The sequence below is a fragment of the Herpailurus yagouaroundi genome, unplaced genomic scaffold (genome assembly GCF_014898765.1).
Source record: "Herpailurus yagouaroundi ecotype Mexico unplaced genomic scaffold, PumYag 199, whole genome shotgun sequence".
NCBI classification, from domain to species: domain Eukaryota; kingdom Metazoa; phylum Chordata; class Mammalia; order Carnivora; family Felidae; genus Herpailurus; species Herpailurus yagouaroundi.
In genome coordinates, this window is record NW_024412430.1 from 21,860,716 (window position 1) to 21,878,751 (window position 18,036).

Here is an 18,036-nt window from a genome sequence, read left to right on the forward strand (position 1 = left end):
GTTATAAGGGCACAGCTCAGCGGATGTCCACAAACTGAGCACGCATGCAAGTCACCAAACTGAGGCATGGCTGACCCGCCGGAGGCTGCCCCTCACCCCGCTCCAGACCCCTTCCCAAGGGTAAGGGTTACGAGACTTCTCACAGCACACTCGGGCTTTCCCAGGCTCTGAGTGCCCTGGAAACCCGCCACCCGCGTCAAGAGGCCTGGACCCAGCATCCCTGCTAGATGAGCCCCCGGGACAGCACACTGCCGCTGGGGCTCTGGTCCAGCTACCGCCCTGAATGCGCCCAGTCTTCTGTGGCTCCCCTGGCAGTCGTTCTTGGGGTGCGGTGACCCCCAGCATGGTCTGGTGGTCTGCACTTCCCTGATGAAGATGGAGACGGGCACCTCTCCACATGTGACATCTTCTCTTGGGGCCGCCTGCACAGATAGTCCACACACTTCCTCCTTCATCGCGGCAAGTGCACCATGTTCTTCTTATAGACTTCCAGGAAGTCCTGTGTCCTACAGGCTCTTGGCGAGGCAGAGGGACCCCGCACTCTGTCGGGACTTCCAGCCCCTCTCTTCACGACAGAAGAGTTTTTTATTTATGACGCCTCATCTTTCAGGCCTTGGCGGCAACGTCCCCTCATTGCAGGCGTCCCTACCCAGCCCGTCTGCTATTCTCACGGCCATGTCCCTCACGGCGTGTGTCACACTGGCACTGCACTGTCGCCCATTTCCATCACTAGATTACACACGCCGTGAGGATAAGCACTCACGCCACCGCCAAGCAGGTAGCCAATGGCTGAAAGAAGGAATCACGGAACCACAGCCAGAAGGTATACGGCGGAGACGGCATAAGCCTGACTTCTCCATACCACACGAAGCTCAACACAGAGCCTCGACAAACATACAGCCCCGTAAGCACGCGACCCTCACGATGGGCCCCACGCCGGCAAGCACGGGGCGGGGCAGGGCGGCCATGCCCTACTTGCTACCGAAGTGGAAAGCTTATCCCACCGAAGATCACACAGAACCTACATTTACATATACTACCAGTGTTACTGTTTATAGGTCACTGCCAAACTAAAAGTAATGTCCTAATCTAGATAATCACATGGCCTCCTAATAACCATACTATAAAATCTAAAATTCTGCCTGAAAAGCATCTTGTCAAAAGGCAGTTTCTCTAAAGTCCAGAACATCTCACTAGGATGACTCTGTCACTTTACAACTTGAAACAAGCTACTGGGTATATGACAGACGCCTTGCCTCGAAGAACACACATTTTGGCTTCACTCTCCACAACTGCTCAGAAAGGCGACCTGTCACCAGCCATGCCTTGGGAGAGACCTGCTGGGACCCACACAGGCCACAGGAAGCCTGCAAGCTCACACTGAATTCTGCTGACAGGAGTCAGGCTCAGAGGGAAGGGAAAGGACCCATGTGCAGCACGGCAACAGTGACTGGAGGCAACCACAGCCCGCCATCCCTCCAGTGACCCTGTGCCGCTACGGGATGAGGCCATCCCAAAGGACTGTACACAGACTGGGTCGCAGCAGGCCATCAGCACACCCAGAACAGTGGTGAGGACAGAGGCCAGCACACATCACCGGGCTCTGCGGGCCTCGTTTTGCAGCAGGACACCTGGGGTCATCCTTCACTGAACATGGGGGAGACAGCAAACCTGACCCTCCTGCCTGTGGGTCTCGTTGGCGCGGTGCTGGTGCCTGCGTGCACCGGAGGTGAAAGCGTCTGGCCCACACGCTGACTTCTCACTCACGTCACCACCACGTGGGTGCAGGCTGCCCGAAGGGGCACTGACCACGAGCTGAGTGACTTGTCAACAGGAATGAAGGAGCGAAGGCAAATAAAACCAGAAGGGAGGCAACAAAACAGGAAAGAAAGATAAAAGACCAAACTCCTAGTAGAAATATCCAGTGTATGCACGAGGTCACAGATGTGGTGACCAAGTGTGGCCAGCCTGCAACGGGCATGCACACATCTTCATTTCTGTGTGCTCCCCAGCTTGGGACAGAAGGGGCCTGGACGCGCACCTGTTCCCACCCCTAGCCCCGCAGAGCCCTGAGGAGGCCTGAGACTCCCACCACAGAGCACGGGGGACTGGGCGCCGGGATGGGGGACCACGAGTCACACCCCCAACACCCCTGCAAGGACATTCTCCTAGTGCCCTGATTTAAGCTAATGTCACACGTTCAGGTTGTCACACACGAAGTTGGGAACACGGAAAGTGATGCTCCAATTCCTACCCAACAGTCAGATGGGACGTCCATGTGTGCCTCTCATGCAACTGCCAGGACTCCTCAGGACTCTCTGCCATCGAGGGAGGGTTCAAACCCCTAACACAGGCGGACGAGCTCAACACAAAACACCCATACATGTCAGAGCACGGCCAGGACACGTGAAGACACCCGTCTCCGGGATTACACCTGACCAACACATAAAAGTGACTCAGAATTGTTTTTATGAGGATACACAAGGTATGCTGCCCTAGTCTAGCACATAAAGAGGGTAAGAATCTGGACAGAAAAGGCTGCAGCTGTGCTGAGCCTGTCGGGGGCTGGGGGAGATCAGTCAGGGTAAGATGTAGCTCTGTGAACCACACGTTTCTTTGGGAAAGGAACCTGAGAGGACGAAGAATAGGAGACAAGCAGCCTAACATCACTACCACCTGGCAGAGGAAGCACGTTTCCTGGGCCACTAGGTCAACGGCACAGAATGAAATTCTTGAGGTGTTTCACATTAAAATGGAATTGGCGTTCCGAAAAAATAGTGATGCTACCTATCACTTACTGTGGTTACTCATCAGCTGATTCAATTCACAAACAAGCTAGACGCTTTCCATCCACGCCTGGCCCAGTGAGTTCCAGGCCACACAACCACGAGGCCACCAAAACCTGGCGCGACCAGCCACAGGAGGCTGGGGCCTGGGTCCCCACAGCACCGTGTCCCCACAGTGGGGTGCAGGCCCTCGGCACCGACAGGGACCTTCCACAGCCCAGATCTGATCCCACAGGACTCACAGGGGCCGGCAAATCTTATCTGACAGATGCCACCTTGACCCCATACCAACACCCACGTGCACAGGAACACGAAACAGCAATCCATACAAACAACGCCACAGAGCACAGAGATGTTATATTCATGTTCTCTCCTAACAGGACTTTCAAACATCCATTTCAAGATGTCAGTAATCACAGCCAAACATTGAAGCGATGCACAGTGCACACACGCACACTCCCATCTCCACACACGATCATGAACACACTATTACGGAAGCATACCACGTGTAAGAAAGAAGGCAAGCTGCTGACCCTAAGATCAGACCCCATGAGTAGAAAGGCACGTTAGGACACGCAGTGAAAAACAAGGTACCTGTGTGTTCACCTGTCTGTGAAAACACCTGTGTCTCTAGACTTCCTGTACTGTATTTTCTAACGTCTCAGTTTTCTGACTTTGTACAGAGATTTCCGTATTTCTTAGAAAAACATATAGAACAAAGAACTAAAAACTTTAAATTAGCAAACTCAGAACAGATTCAGTGTCTAAAAGCCAATGAATATGTGAAAATAATATAAGACAAACACCTCCACAAGGATTCCATCATACTTTTTAATTCTACCAAAAGAAGACTACAAAGATTTGACAAAGGCCAGGAAGAGACAAGTGCCTTAGTTTTCGTTTCACAAAGACTTAACCGAGAATAGAGCAAGAAGTACGTGCTAATGACACTCCAATATAACAGGAGAAAAAACATGGAGTTAGAAAGCAGAATATTTCTTTTCGTCACTTGAAAATAATCTTCGGGGGGGGTGCCTGGGTGGCTCAGTCGGTTAAGCGTCTCACTTAGGCTCAGGTCATGAACTCGCGTTTGTGGGTTGGAGCCCCACATCGGGCTCTGTGCTGACAGCTCGGAGCCTAGAGCCTGCTTCGGATTCTGTGTCTCCCTCTCTCTGCCCCTCCCCTGCTCATGCTCTGTCTCTCAAAAATAAATAAATGTTAAAAAAAAATTTTTTTTAAATAAAAATTAAAAAAAAAAGAAAGAAAATAATCCTCAGATGCCTCTGTCCTCCGACAGAAACAGGGCCACAGTGAGAGAGCCAGCACAGCCTGGGCGGCAGCCATGCCTACTAAGGATGCCCAATTCCCCTTGGCCTGGGGCTCTGCAGGCACCTGTGACAACAACGGCCCCTCCGCCTCCAGGGCCAAGATTGCCACCGAGGTATGCAAGCAGGGGGATAAGGGGCGGGCCTGCCGAGCATGTGTGGTTCATGTGCCACCGTATGAACCTGAGCGGTGGCCGTGAGCGCACCCACCTGCAGTGCTCATGGCGCACCTCATGTCCTCCTCGTGGCAGGGAGCTGTGCCCCTCGGACATGCCAGGAGAGCCTCTCCGTCTGCCGAAGCCTTGTATCCCCTGAACTTTATCTTTCAAAATAAATGTTTGCTAACTTTATAGGTTACACAAAAAGGTACCTCGTTATGTTTTAACATTCCTTTTTTTTCTTCTTTGGTGAGGGTGAACATCTTTTATGCTTCCTGATCATCTGTGTTTCTTCTGTGAACTGCATGTTATATTCTTTGCTACTTGAAATACTTGTCTTTTTCATTTGTAGCATGCTTTGGGGGAGGGGACAGGTCGATTCGCTTTTGTTCAGTAGTGGTCCCTGTCACCTATCAGCACCATCCATTAGAAACATGCCAACAGCTGCCATGTTCCCGTCGCATAGCAAGTGCTCAGAGTCCCTTGGCTTAATGTACTTCCTTCCCTGAAGACCATCCCAACAACAGATCCAAGTCCAGAGGTCCCAATTCAAGTCCAAACCAAAGCAAGTCACGAGCTCCCACTCCTACCAAGATTTTGAGCCAGAACAGAGACACCCTATTGTGCTCGTGGCCAGTGCACACAACACACAACACGCTCAGGCTGGAGAGCTCATGCTGGAGACCAGGAATGCGGGCCAGGGACGTTTGTGAGGGCTGACCCAGGTCCTGCTCTGCCTGGCGTCTGGCCCCAAAGCCTCGGGCACAACTGCCATCCCCCTCCTCTCCCTCCCTCCTCCTCTCTGTTTTAACATGTCTGCTGATCACGATAAACGGGGAGGCGAAGCAGATTCAAGAAAACTAAAGTGTGACAGGCCGACAAGGCCTCCCAATGTCTGCATTTGAGGCTGAGGACGCTTGCCCCACACACGAAGCCCCCTTCTAGCAGCTCCCCCAAAGAGCACCGTGAAAGCACAGGGCAGGGCCAGACAAGTGACACAGTCAGGGTAGAGCTGAGGGCCCTCCAGCAAGTATCCCCCTCACCTCCCAGCCCCATGAGGCGGCTGGCCACACTTGTGGGGGACCCCGCAGGTGGCCCAGGCACACACCCTCCTGCTTTGGGCCTTGCTCCCAGCCATCTAGAAAGCATGTCTCTCACTAGACCAAATCTGTACCAGTTATTAACAGAGAACTCAGTGCCTTAGAATTTCAGTGCAGAAGGGCTTCTGAGACTCGACCAGCTGTTCTCACTTGCACACACATGATCCCAGGCCCCGGCCCAGACACACTCAGTCTCCACTATACGCCCTTTCCAGAAAGTTAACTGGGAAAAATGAATGCAAAGTCCAGCTTAATACTTCACATCGGGATTTCAGAACCGCATGGACTTACGCACCACTGCTCCACGGAGCACACGGCCCCTGCATGGCAGCAAAGCCCTCGGTAACTCCTGCCTGAGGTCAGGGGACACTTGCATCCACTCTACAGATGGAGGAAAGAACAAGAGAGGGGACGTCTAGCCTCAGCCTTCATGCCTAGTGCGAATTTGCAGAAGACGAGAAACCATCTCCATGGATGGAGGGCCAAGGGGCCCTGGATGTCCAGCCATGAGCCAGAGTGCAGTGAAGAAGAGGAGATGAAGAAATAAAAAAGGCCTTCCTTTCCTTTCCTTTCCCCTTTTCTTCCTTGTTTGTGAGTCAGGTTTCTTAAAACTCAAGAGTTTTTAGGAAGAGAAGGAAGATAGTGCACTGAAAACTTTCTTGATCAGACTCTAACAAGTTACGTATTTAAAAATTCATTTACTCGGGGACACACATTTAAAACACTCCTCTCTACTGGGGAGCCTGGGTGGCTCAGTCAGTTTAACATCTAACTCCCGATTTCAGCTCGGGTCAGGATCCCAGAGTTGTGGGATTGAGCCCCACATGTGACTCTGTGGTGACAGTGCAGAGCCTGCTAGAGATGCTCTATCTCCCTCTCTCTCTGCCCCTTCCCCCACTTGCTCTCATTCTCACTCTCTCTCTCTCAAAAATAAACTTAAGAAAAAAAAAAAAAAAAACGCCCCTCCAGCAATGACTCCAACATTGACTGCAGCTGTCTCTGGTTCCAGACAGGTGAACAGCATGATTTAAGGAATCGTCTACGAGCTACTGAGATCTGAATTGCTAGATTCAATTCAGGAGGGAAGGAAATTCAAGGTCCCCTCAATCCAGGAGCGAAGACTAGAAGCCACCAGCGTCTAACTTAAAATGCTTCTCGGGGGTGAGACTGGGGTCCCCCAGGCCAGGGGACAGGAAGAGTCAGCAGCACTTTACCAGATAACTTCACCACGTCTAAGGGGTCACACGAACCAATTTTCCTAAACCTCCACTGCAGCAGAGGAGTGGCCCGAGGCCGCGGCCGACGAGCACAGACTTCCAGCCTGTGAAGCCTCAAGGAAGCGTCTGACTGCCCCTCGCCCATGTCCAAGAAGCCCAACCCGTGCACAGTGACATCGCCTTCCTGCAACAAACAACACCCCCACGCCTCCGTGCTCAGCTCTCGACCGCCCCAGAGCCCAGGTTGCCTGATGCGCCTGACACGGCCAACCGACCCCGGGGAAGCCACAGCTGCTCCACAACCCACTCACTTTGCAGCCGCTCCACTGCCTTCATCGTTGTCGGAAGACGATGACGTAGAAGACCCTGGAAAGTAGGCTGAATCCACGTGGTTGGGGCTGCCGCCTGGAGCTGGGTGGATCGGGGACGACCGTTCATACAGCGGGGTATGCTTTCCTTCGTGAGGAATGTTGCTGTAGGTGCTGTGCTCGGTCAGACTCTTCCCACTCGTTTCCAACGTGAGGGCCGGCTCAGCGAGGCTGTACGGGTGTGGACCCTGGCCCGCGGCACCCGGGCTGGGCACCTGCGGGGCCTGAAAGAGAGGGGCAGAGGTGACACGCGCACTCCGGTCAGCACTGCCTGGTCTTGGCTAAGCTTTAATTCAACGAACACTGGCACTTGCTCCACAGAGCAGCTTGACAGCTTCAGAAATGATCTTAGTTTTCGCGAAAATCGGATGTCTGTGCAGCTTCCAAGGGCAGCAGCCCCCAAGGCAGGCAGGTTGGGAGCAGGAAGTGGGGGGTGGGGGGAGGACTCACCACAGGCTTTGCTTGCAGAGAGGTCTGCGGAATGTTGAGCATCTGGGGGGGGACATACGGTGGCACTATCCCAGGCATTCCGAACGGATTTGGTCTGGCTGTTCCGTCGACAAGGAAAGAAAACGACGCAGCTGTTAGCAGAGCACGAGCTCAGGACACCAGAGTGGCAAGCACATGTCCCCATCTGCCCTGTCCCTCCTCGGGATAACACAACACTGATCCCACTTCCCAAACACCTTTGGAAATTCATGTTTAACATTAAAACACAGTTAATTTTACGGTGATCAACATTACAGACTGAAGCTAGGATTTTAACTTGCAGGCATCCGGACCACCCTCCCTCCGCCCCTTGCCGGCTTCTCAAAGCCCTAAGACTACAGGCTCCGAAGGGACACAGTGGGGACAGACCCTTCCCCTCATGTCTGTGAGGCAATGGAATCTTCCTATTGAGACTAAAATTCAGTTTTCAGCTATTGACAAGCTTCTTGATACAAACGGTGAAATGTGGCAGGTGCTGCCTCTATACTTAGTTTGCGGCCATTAGGCAAAACCACAACCAGGCCACACGCTTCACATACATCATGGACCGAACTTGGGATCTGTGCTCTCAGAACGTGACTTTATACACCTGTCCTACGGATGCCGCACTCACTCTGCCACCCCTCGTGCTGACCGTGCCAGCACAGCCCCGAGAACAAGCGTGCGGAGACATGGCTGTGGACACACGCAGGACCAGGCCCCACATCAGACGGGAGGCAGGATGATCAGCTGGGCCCGCGGGCCTGCACACCTGCATGCCCACGACCTCGGTCTCCCGGAGTCTGAGAGGGCACCATCGGCCAGCATGACACGTGGTGACCAATGTGTGTTGACGGGGCCCGTGGCCTCAGCATCAGAACACTTCCAAATACCATAAACTACTTAGCAATGTAATAAAAATGAGAAGGACACCCTTCAAGGCTCTGCTCCCCCGCACAAGCCAGGGATGGGGTGCCTATGAAGTCAGGCCTCAGGCACCTGAGCCCTGAGTGTCCCCACAGCCCAAACAGTGGGGACAGACAGCAGACACGGGGCCCTGAGGCTACACCGTCTCCTCCTTAAGCTTTGTTTGGAAACCCAACAAAACCAAGCCTAGAGACCCCTGGACGCCAACATCCTTTACCAGGTAGAGAGTTCCTCCAACTTCAGAATCTGGGCAACACCAGGAAAACCAGCAGCCCACAAACCATACCTCTCCCTGCCCCCCCGCCCCGCCAACTCTCCGAGACACGTTTAAATAAATATAAGAACGAACGAGCATCCCTAAACCCAAACCCTCCCTCCCATTCTCTGAACTCCCCCCAGTGCCTAACCGGAGCTCCCAGAGCCACCCGGTCCAGGCAGCACCGGACGGTGACTAACTTCTCCCCCCCACGGTACCCACGCACCCAGAGGCCACGGTCACGGTCCAATGCGAGGGCCCATCTCCGAGTGCCTAGCCCACGGCCTGCTGGGAGGGAAGCTCGAGATGTCACTTCCACAACTGCAGGGCAACTAGCTGAGAGTGATGGTGCTGGCACATGTGCATATCACTCACACACTCACCACACACGCACACTTGCCACACACACACACACACCACATGTGGTCACCACACACCACACACACACATTCACCACACACACACTTGTACCACACACATGTACTCACCACACATGCACTCACCATGCACACTCACACGCCACACATACGCACTCACATACACAGCACACTCACCACACACACACACACACACACACACACACACACACACACACAACATGCATGGTCACCACTCACAAACTCCCCACACATGCACTGACACCACACACACATTCACCACATTCATCACATAGCACACTCATCACACACATGCACTTGCATTCACCACACACACACTCACCACACAGCACACTCACACACATGCACTCACCACACGCACACAACCACACTCACACTCCCCACATGCACTCACTCACCAAACACACATTCACCACATGTGCTCACACCCACCACACAGCACTCACCAAAACATGCACCTGCACTCACACTTACCACACATATAGCACACTCACCACACACACTCAACACACCACAGTACACTCAATATGCATGCACACCAACACCACACACACACTCACCACACACACATGTGCACGTGCACACATTTTTGCCACACACACACTTAGGCACAGGCACACACATTCACCACACATACACTCACGCTCCCCACATACACACACACGTTCAATGCAAACACATGCACATTCACTCACTTCACATACACTCACATGCACACGCTCACATTCACCACACACAAATGCCCTTACCCTATATACATGTGCATGCACTCACACACACACGTCCACCACACGTGCATATACATATGCACATTCACCGCACACGTATACGCACTCACCCTACATACATGCACGTGTTCATCACAAATACATGCACCCTCACCCATACACACATCCCACATGCATGCACACACACACATTCGCTGCACAGACATGTACACGCGCTCACCCCAAATACACACACATGCACGTGCATGTTCCCTCATATACACACATATTCACCCCACATACACATATGCACATGCAAACATACGAGGAGACACTTCTGATCAAACAGTTCCGACCCAGGAGATTAGAGCCTCAAAGTCTGAGACTCACGATGCTATAACTGGTTAAGTCCCTTCTCAGGCGATTCTGAATTGTGGCCAAATTCGGTTGCAAAGAACACTATGAACTCCATTCAAGCTCTAACACTACACCCCAAATCACCGTGAGAAGTGCAATTTACTGCCTCCTGTGGCTGACCTGCTCCACGAAACTTCTGAGAAAGCACACGGAACATCGGCCATGCCAATACACAGCAGCATTCAAGGGAAGGGGACCCTTTTGTTTCCCTAAAATTTTGACCATCATGCGCTACAAACTTCCTGAAAAGCACAGACTTTCCCTAAAAGCAAACCATAACTTAAGAACAAAGATTTCCAAAGAAAGAACATTTTCTAAAATCATACTGAAGTCACTGACTTCCAATAAACCTTTGAGAACCTGCAAAGTGAGCTACTAATCTCTCAGAACCCAGTCTAGTAAGTGAATTAACCTGTCTACACTTCTCTGAAGGCTGGAGAACTGCCCGATAAGCCAGGCCTGCCTCTGCGCGCGGCATGCCTCCCTGTGCACCAGTTCTGGCTCTCAGTGTCCTCGCACCACTAAGCGGGGCACTGTGCTGCGTGACAAGGACACCTCTCAGGACTGACCCCGGCTACACATGGGGGTCCTTGTTCTCCTGTCACAGACGCTCTATCAAGAGAAGCTGTTGTTAGCAGACTACACAGACTGAGAGAGGCACGTGAAAAAGGCATTTAGTCGCCGAATGAAAAATGTTCTCATGATGAAAACAATGTTTAGAGACTTCTTTGCGAACGATGAGGAAAACACACACAGCGGCCGGACAGCGTGCCATGGGAGCCACCCGGGATGACATGCTGCCAGCAACCCCCCCCCCCCCCACCACCCAGCGGCCTCTAAAGACCACACACATCTTGGAAGGAATGGTGTCGACCGGGAGGCTCTGCCGGGAACCAGCTAGCCCAGCCAGCCAGCACGGACTTGACCACCAGGCACGTTACCACAGAGAAGCCACGCTAGCCAAAACCAACAAGAGTGACAAAGTAACGAATTTTTAAATTCTCTAATGCCGATGAGCACGATGCACGATTTTCAGGTGTGGCATAAAAAACACAGATTTGAAAATTCAGATTCAAAGAGTAAGTCAGTATGTTCCCTATCACCAATACTAGGTTTCAAGACCTACAAAAAAGGTCAAATTTCCCAACGCCATTAACTGTATTCAAAGGGATGTATTTACTCAATAGTGACATTCTACAGAAGTTAAGACATAAAGCCACATGAAGGAGAATTTTGTGTAACTTATTTCCATCCTCTTCCAGATGAGTAACCTCTGGAAGGCAGGCCCCATGGGCCAAAGACTGGCATGAAGGCAGAGGCGGGAGGGGCTGAACGCTGTCAGTTTCCAGAAGCACCAGCTCCCAGAGCTCAGGGCGGCTGGGGCAGCTGACACCAGGCAAGGCCTTCCCAAGAGGAGCCAGAGGCTGTCACCCGGAGAGAAGCAGGCTCCACACAGCTCTGCTAATAAAAGCAAGCGGGCACCCGAAAGACCCAGGGACCCCGAGGAAGCCACTCGGGCCAGCAGGAGCCCCAAACTCCAGGAACGCGAGCAGTTCCCCAGGATAAGGGCTGCCTTCCTGACCACGGCACTGTGGGCACAGAGCTCCCAGGGCCAGGAGCCAGCAGGGTGCTCACCCAGCACCTCCACCACTGCCGAGTCTGGGCAGCACACGTGGACCTCACGGGGTGCAGCACTGCCAAAGCTCACACGGTGCCCGAGTCTTCAAGAGCAGGGGTCTCACGAGTGATGGACGTGTCCTGAGTCATATCCAAATCTGTCTAGCCCCTGGCCCTCTCCCTCTGAGCGGGAATGGCAGCGCCCCGCAGCAAAGAACGCCGTGCATGTGGGCCGATGGAGACGGGGGCAGGAAGGCACACCATCCACGTGGCTGTGTGAGCCCGACGGAACAAGCCAGTCTCTGTCCACTGCGGACTGGACAGGCCGTGCCCTCCTGTCACCGCGCCCTGAGAAGCCACCAGGAGACCCCACGGCGAGCGGGTCCACCTCCCAGACACCTTGCCGAGTGGCTGCTAAAGGCAGATGCGGTTTCTGTTCCTAAAAAATGACTGGTTTTCAGGTTTTTTAAAAAAATGACCTTTCAAAAAGACATGAGACCAGATGGCCTGTATCACTTCATAGCACATGGACTAAAATAAACTCACAAAAATCTGAATGAAAGGTCCTGGGAAAAGACTGTGAGTCTGAGGACGATGCTCAAGACTCGAAAGGGAGGAAGAGTAAGCAGACCTTCTGTTCCACACGAGACACCACGGTTCTCTGCGGCAGGATACGCTGTCAGACCCCTGGGGGCTTGACGTTAATACATGCACATCGGCTTTTAAAAGATAAAAACAGAAAGAGATGAACATGGACACACCACCAAAAATAGCAAGGGCAGAATGACACGTACAATACGGCATTTAATTACAGATTAACACCGCCATTTGTTACTCCATATGTATGAGGCAGGAAAATATAAAAACCTGCTTGAGGTAGATAGATGTGACTTCCAGAAAAGCCTAATAATGTATTTCTTTAAAGAAAGATGTGAAACAAACTTTATCATCTGTTAAAGCCGTTCAGTGGGCACACAGCTGCTCATGACACTGCCCTCTGTATTACTGTCACATTTAAAGTCTTTCCGTAACAAAAAAGCTTAAGGAAAAACCACAGGAATGGTGGCTTTAGTAAGAACTATATGACTATCACGTAAATTTTTTTTAAATGCCAAATTTCAAAAACTTACTAGTAAAGTAGAGCAACAGTACAGTGTGGAACATCTGGGGATGCTAAAAAGCGATCGTTACGATAGCACAACGCTGGAAGTGCTCCAGGGGACATGCACAGGCAGCAGCCAGGACGGCGCAGCACCTGCCCCGCGGGACCAAGGCAGACCTCCATATGGTGACTGGGGCGATGGGCCTGAGCCACGCACCGCCAACTGGCAGCAGGCAGGTCGTGTATAGCGTGTAGGGCCGTCCCGCATGGCCCCGAGGCCCAGGGGTGAGCGCAGTGGCAGGCCAGCCAAGGTGGCATCGGACAGGGCAGAACGGGGCAGCGTGGGCTCCTCACTCGCACTCGCTCCACTGGCGCAGGTGAAGATGCCATCACTCTCTACTCCTAGCAGGTCGCGTGACCGTTGCATCTGTGTGGTCATGCCTGGGAGACCCTGCTTTCCTAGAGATGGACCTGTCTTATCAGCTGAAGTCCTGTGGCGACCACATCCTTTTACTCACAGTGTCTCCGTTTCTGGGGTGACATCTGCTGACCCTGCCCCGACGTGTTGGGAGGTATGTTGTGTGGAGGTAGAGCTGTATTTACAAAGAGACTGTTAACACAGAAAGCCCGGCGCCACTTGATGGGACAGTCTGATGACGTCACCGACCAGCCCTCGTCTCCCTCACATTTGCACACGCACCTTCTCGAGCCCCGGCCCCCAGACGCCAACAGCAAGTCCCCCTCCTCCCAGGTGAGACAGCAGGCAGGTATGCTCTCCTGCAGACCCATCACCGGCCATCAACAGCCTGCGGCCGGTCTGGTGGAAGGAGGCCGGCAAGGACGTGGGCACCCAGAGGTCTCGGCTTCCTGGTGGCAGCTCCCGTCCCGGCACAGCCCCGGGAGACCGCCTCTGACAGGCCGGCACAGTCCTGCTCCGGCAGGCTCCCCTGGCCTGTAGGCTCTGGGGCCGGTGACTTGCGAAGCCCTCTGAGATCCCCGACTTCCCTGCCCAGCCCCCACGCATGCACCAGGTGCCACGAGACCCCCACTTCTGACAGTGCAAGCCCACTCGATCCGCTCCCATTCCGAGCCCTACCCTTCACTAGGCCTGGGGGGGTGGGCCGCTCCCGCCGCCTACCCCACCCTCTTCCACGCCCCTCAGGGTGGTAGCAGCCTGTTTCTCCTCTGCACCCTGCTGAGGGCCACACACACCTGGGGGAGCCCCGGGAGCCTCCTCCTCACCTCCGACCACACAAGTTCCTGCCACACTGCTCCCATCTCCTACGAGCCGACCTTACTCCTGGCTCCACCTGTGCTCCCTGACCCGGGCCACTCCATCCACGGAGCCCCCCAGGGAAGCCTGCCTTCTTCCACATCTCCACTTAGCACTCGGGGTACACACGATAAAGCAAAGGGAACCACTGATAGAAAATTAGGAGAGCTGGTGGGCAGGGAACCTGATGGGGAGATGGGGAGGGGCTGTCGGGAACATTCCCCTGAAGTTGGTTTTGACTGCACACACACACCTGTACACACACACACACACGGGTGTGTGACAGTTACAAAGCAACTTGTAACAACCCGTTCCCTCTTTCACGGCCCCTACGGTAAGTCTAAAGCCTGGGCCATGCTGGGACCCAACTGCACCCCTGCCCCTGCCGTCTCCTCCCCTCGCCGCCACCTGGGCTCCTTGCACACCACCTCAGGGCCGGCGCACACGCATCTCCTCCATCTCCTCTGAGGGAAGAGACTTCCTCCCCATTATCACCATGCTCAACTCCTACTCTACTTTCAAACCTCAGCTCAAACACTAGTTCCACAAGCAGAACAGGGCCTGACTTCATCAGCATCAGTTCAGTCTGAACCACCTGCTCACATGCCATGGGAGCCGCATCTCACTCGTGCAAGGAAGGGCCCGGACCGCATGCCCGCGCGGCCACGCTGCCCAGCACCCGGCAAGTGCTGGCATGGGCCAGACGCATCAAGGAGATTTTTCTCAATTAAAAGACATTATTTTTTTAGCAGCTTTAAGTGTAAGGAAAACTCAGGGAAGAAACACACCATACACCCTGCTAGTCAGTGTGACACAGCAGTCATCACGGATGACCCCATTTTGACACATAGTGCTTATTGACTAGAGCCCACATTTTACGTTAGGGTTCCCTCTACGTGTTCATTCTATGGGCTGGACAAACGTACACGGACATGCATCCACCCTTACAATGTCACACATGATAGTCTCACTGCTCTAAAATCCTATCATCCCCCTGTTCATCCCTCCATGGACTTTTTACTGTCTCCACAGTTCTGCCTTTTCCAGAATGTCACACAGGTGGAATCCTTTTCAGATCAGCTTCTTTCACTTCGTGAATGCAATCAAGGTTCACCCACGTCTCTCTATGACTTGATAACCCGTTTTCTTTTGCACTGAAGAACATTCCATTGCCTGGAGGGCCTACCATTTATTTACTCGTTGACCTGCTGAAGGACACCTTGGCTACTTCCAAGTCATGGCATTGTGAGTGCAGCTGCTGTATACATCGTGTGCAGAGTTCTGTGTGGACATAAGCTTTTAATTCCTCTGGGTAAATACCAAAGAGCGTGACTGCTGGAACCTTATGGTAAGAGGATGAGCAGTTTCCCAAGAAACCATCACGTGGTCGTCCACGGTGGCCGGTCTGCGTTCCCGGCAGCTGTGACCGGGCGCTCCTGCCGCGCTGCCTCCTCACCAGCACGTGGTGCTGTCGGTGCTCCAGACCTCGGCGGTTCTGAAGAATGTGCAGCAGGAGCTCATCGACGTTTCACGGGGGAGGCCAGGAAGACAACACACATGTATCTTCAGACTCACCGGGCCTCGGTTTCACTCACATAGCTCTGAACAAACACACCAGGATCGCTAGAGCCTACAACATCTCCATTCACAGACCTGAGGTGGGTGGGCCTCTAGCAGCTCTGTCGTTTTTTTTTCAAAAATTCCAGCAATGATTCTGAAGCACAGCCAGGGTCTAAGGAGTATGGTTCATCCAGGAACCACACACGCTGCTGCCAACTCCATTCTGACATGTCTTACGTGTGCCTACATTCAGACTGGGGACTCTGGTGGACGTGGCAGGCACCGTGTGCTGGGGCGGAAAGCACAAAACATAACCATCTCTAGGTCCCCGGTCCCAATACCGTGTTTCTGACAAATAAATTCCCACAAAATAAATACTAATTTCACCTGTAACTGATTTTTCAATTTTTTTTTTTTTTTTTTTTTTTTTTTTTTGGGAAAGGGGAGACAGAGCAAGAAAGGGGGGGGGGGGGAGAGAGAGGGAGACACGGAGTCGGAAACAGGCTCCAGGCTCTGAGCCATCAGCCCAGAGCCCGACGCAGGGCTCGAACTCACGGACCGCGAGATCGTGACCTGGCTGAAGTCGGACGCTCAACCGACTGCGCCACCCAGGCGCCCCTGTAACTGATTTTAAAAACCCACCTAAGAACAGATAGTTTCTGGGGGCCCACTCTACAGTGACAGTATGGACTGGATCCATCTTTCACCCTGAAAAGGACCACACACTGTGCAAACCAGGCCTCCCAGCCCCATGGGGCAACGGGGCAGGTGAGTGTGCATCTCCCCCTGTAAACTCCACACCCTCGGCCCCTGTGTGGAGAGCAGAGGCTTCCTCGATGCTGCAGAGGACCAGGGCTCAGAAGAAGATGCCTGAACCCGGCAGCCCTGCCCAGCGCTGGTCCACCTGACCTGGGCCAGACTAGGGAGGTTTTCCTTTGGAAGACGCAGGTTCCTGAGGCCCAGTGAAGACCCGGATATCGCAGTTCTGGGGTAGAACCTCGATTCCAACCAGGTTGAGAAAGCTCTGGTTAGAGCCAACTCTCCCCATCTTCACTCCCAACAGCCTCCAAGGGCTAGCATGATGCTTAAAAGGTCTATAAAGCTATACATATTCCTGTTTCTAAAATGATTAATACAGACAGGTTCTAATGAATGAGAAAGTTACCTTCCAACAGTGGTTGTTGAAAATTCTGAATGTGTCTTCCTAGACAATAATGTAACGGGCCAAGGTCAAAAAAGACCATTTCGGATCTGTCTACTGCTTACAAAAACATGTTTATGGAAAATATGTGTTGGGTTCTACCTTGAGTTGCAGAGAAAGCCTCTCCCCAGTTCCAAGTTGCTCCTTCTAGGCTCTCCATTCCCTGCTCAGTGCCATAGCGGGAACCTAACAGCACTTAACAGGCAAAAGGCACTATCTTCACATTACTGTTTCTTTACATTTGTCAGGAAAAAAAAACAAGAGGCAATTTCACATGACTCGGTTTCTGCTGGCTCCAAATTGTGTATGCAACTTGAAATGCACCTTCCTTGCCCAGTCTTCCCTTGACTTCTGTCCTGAGTCACCACACACTTCAGGCCACACTCCTGCCACCCCACACTCTCCGCTGCCCCAAACCCCTGCCCCGTGGCTGAGGTCTCTGCCACAGTCAGAAGCACCAGGAGACGCTGCAGAGAAGGCTTATACGGCTGGTTACTGCCCACATTGACCTGCTGAAAAATATCGCCCCAAACACTCAAATTCTCCACCAGTCCACCACCGCTCTCCAAAACCCACTGAGAGGAAGTGAAACTAAATTCCGGGAGTGTCACCTTCATCCATAAAATGCTTACCTCACGTGCTGTCTGATGACTTAAGAACATGAAAGCACTTCATATGACACTACAAGTTTTTCAGCAGCACAAACTTAAAAGCTAATTTAAAGCCCATCCTGTCTTTCTGCACACTGCCAACCCTGTTAGCAGCTCAGACCAGCGCCAACTAGTACCTTTTTCTCTGTCCTGCCTCCCCCTCCTGAATCAACGTTCTAGTCCCAGGTGCACCGCAGCGACCATTTTGACTACCATGCCACACGAGGACCAGGCGTCAGGGCAGACACACAAGGGGCAAGGACACCCTTCTGCGAGCTCCTCCTCAGCTCTGTGGCTGCAGACCGCTCCTTGTCTTCTCTAGACCCCCTCCCCCTGAGAACAAGGACAGTGTCACAGAGCATGTCATGTATATTTTCCATGTTAACATGCATCCAGGCAGCCATCTCCGTAACCAGGAAGCCTGAGGCCAGAGGCCGTGGGGTCAGAATGTTCGCCCCTGGCGTCAGACCCTGCCTGTCACCTGTCCCAGCGGTGTCCACGGCCCC

At 53.0% G+C, this 18,036-nt stretch overlaps 1 protein-coding gene across 2 annotated transcripts in view; it reads right to left on the reverse strand.

The window, feature by feature from the left end:
• FAM120A (family with sequence similarity 120 member A) overlaps positions 1-18,036 on the reverse strand; it is a 97,442-nt gene that overhangs the window by 40,271 nt on the left and 39,135 nt on the right. For both annotated transcript variants that reach the window (XM_040449583.1, XM_040449582.1), the window contains exons 6-7: positions 7,405-7,502; positions 6,898-7,178 (exon numbers count right to left, since the gene is read on the reverse strand). In XM_040449583.1, the coding sequence (XP_040305517.1) occupies positions 6,898-7,178; positions 7,405-7,502 (379 nt within the window). The remainder of the gene's footprint in view (positions 1-6,897; positions 7,179-7,404; positions 7,503-18,036) is intronic.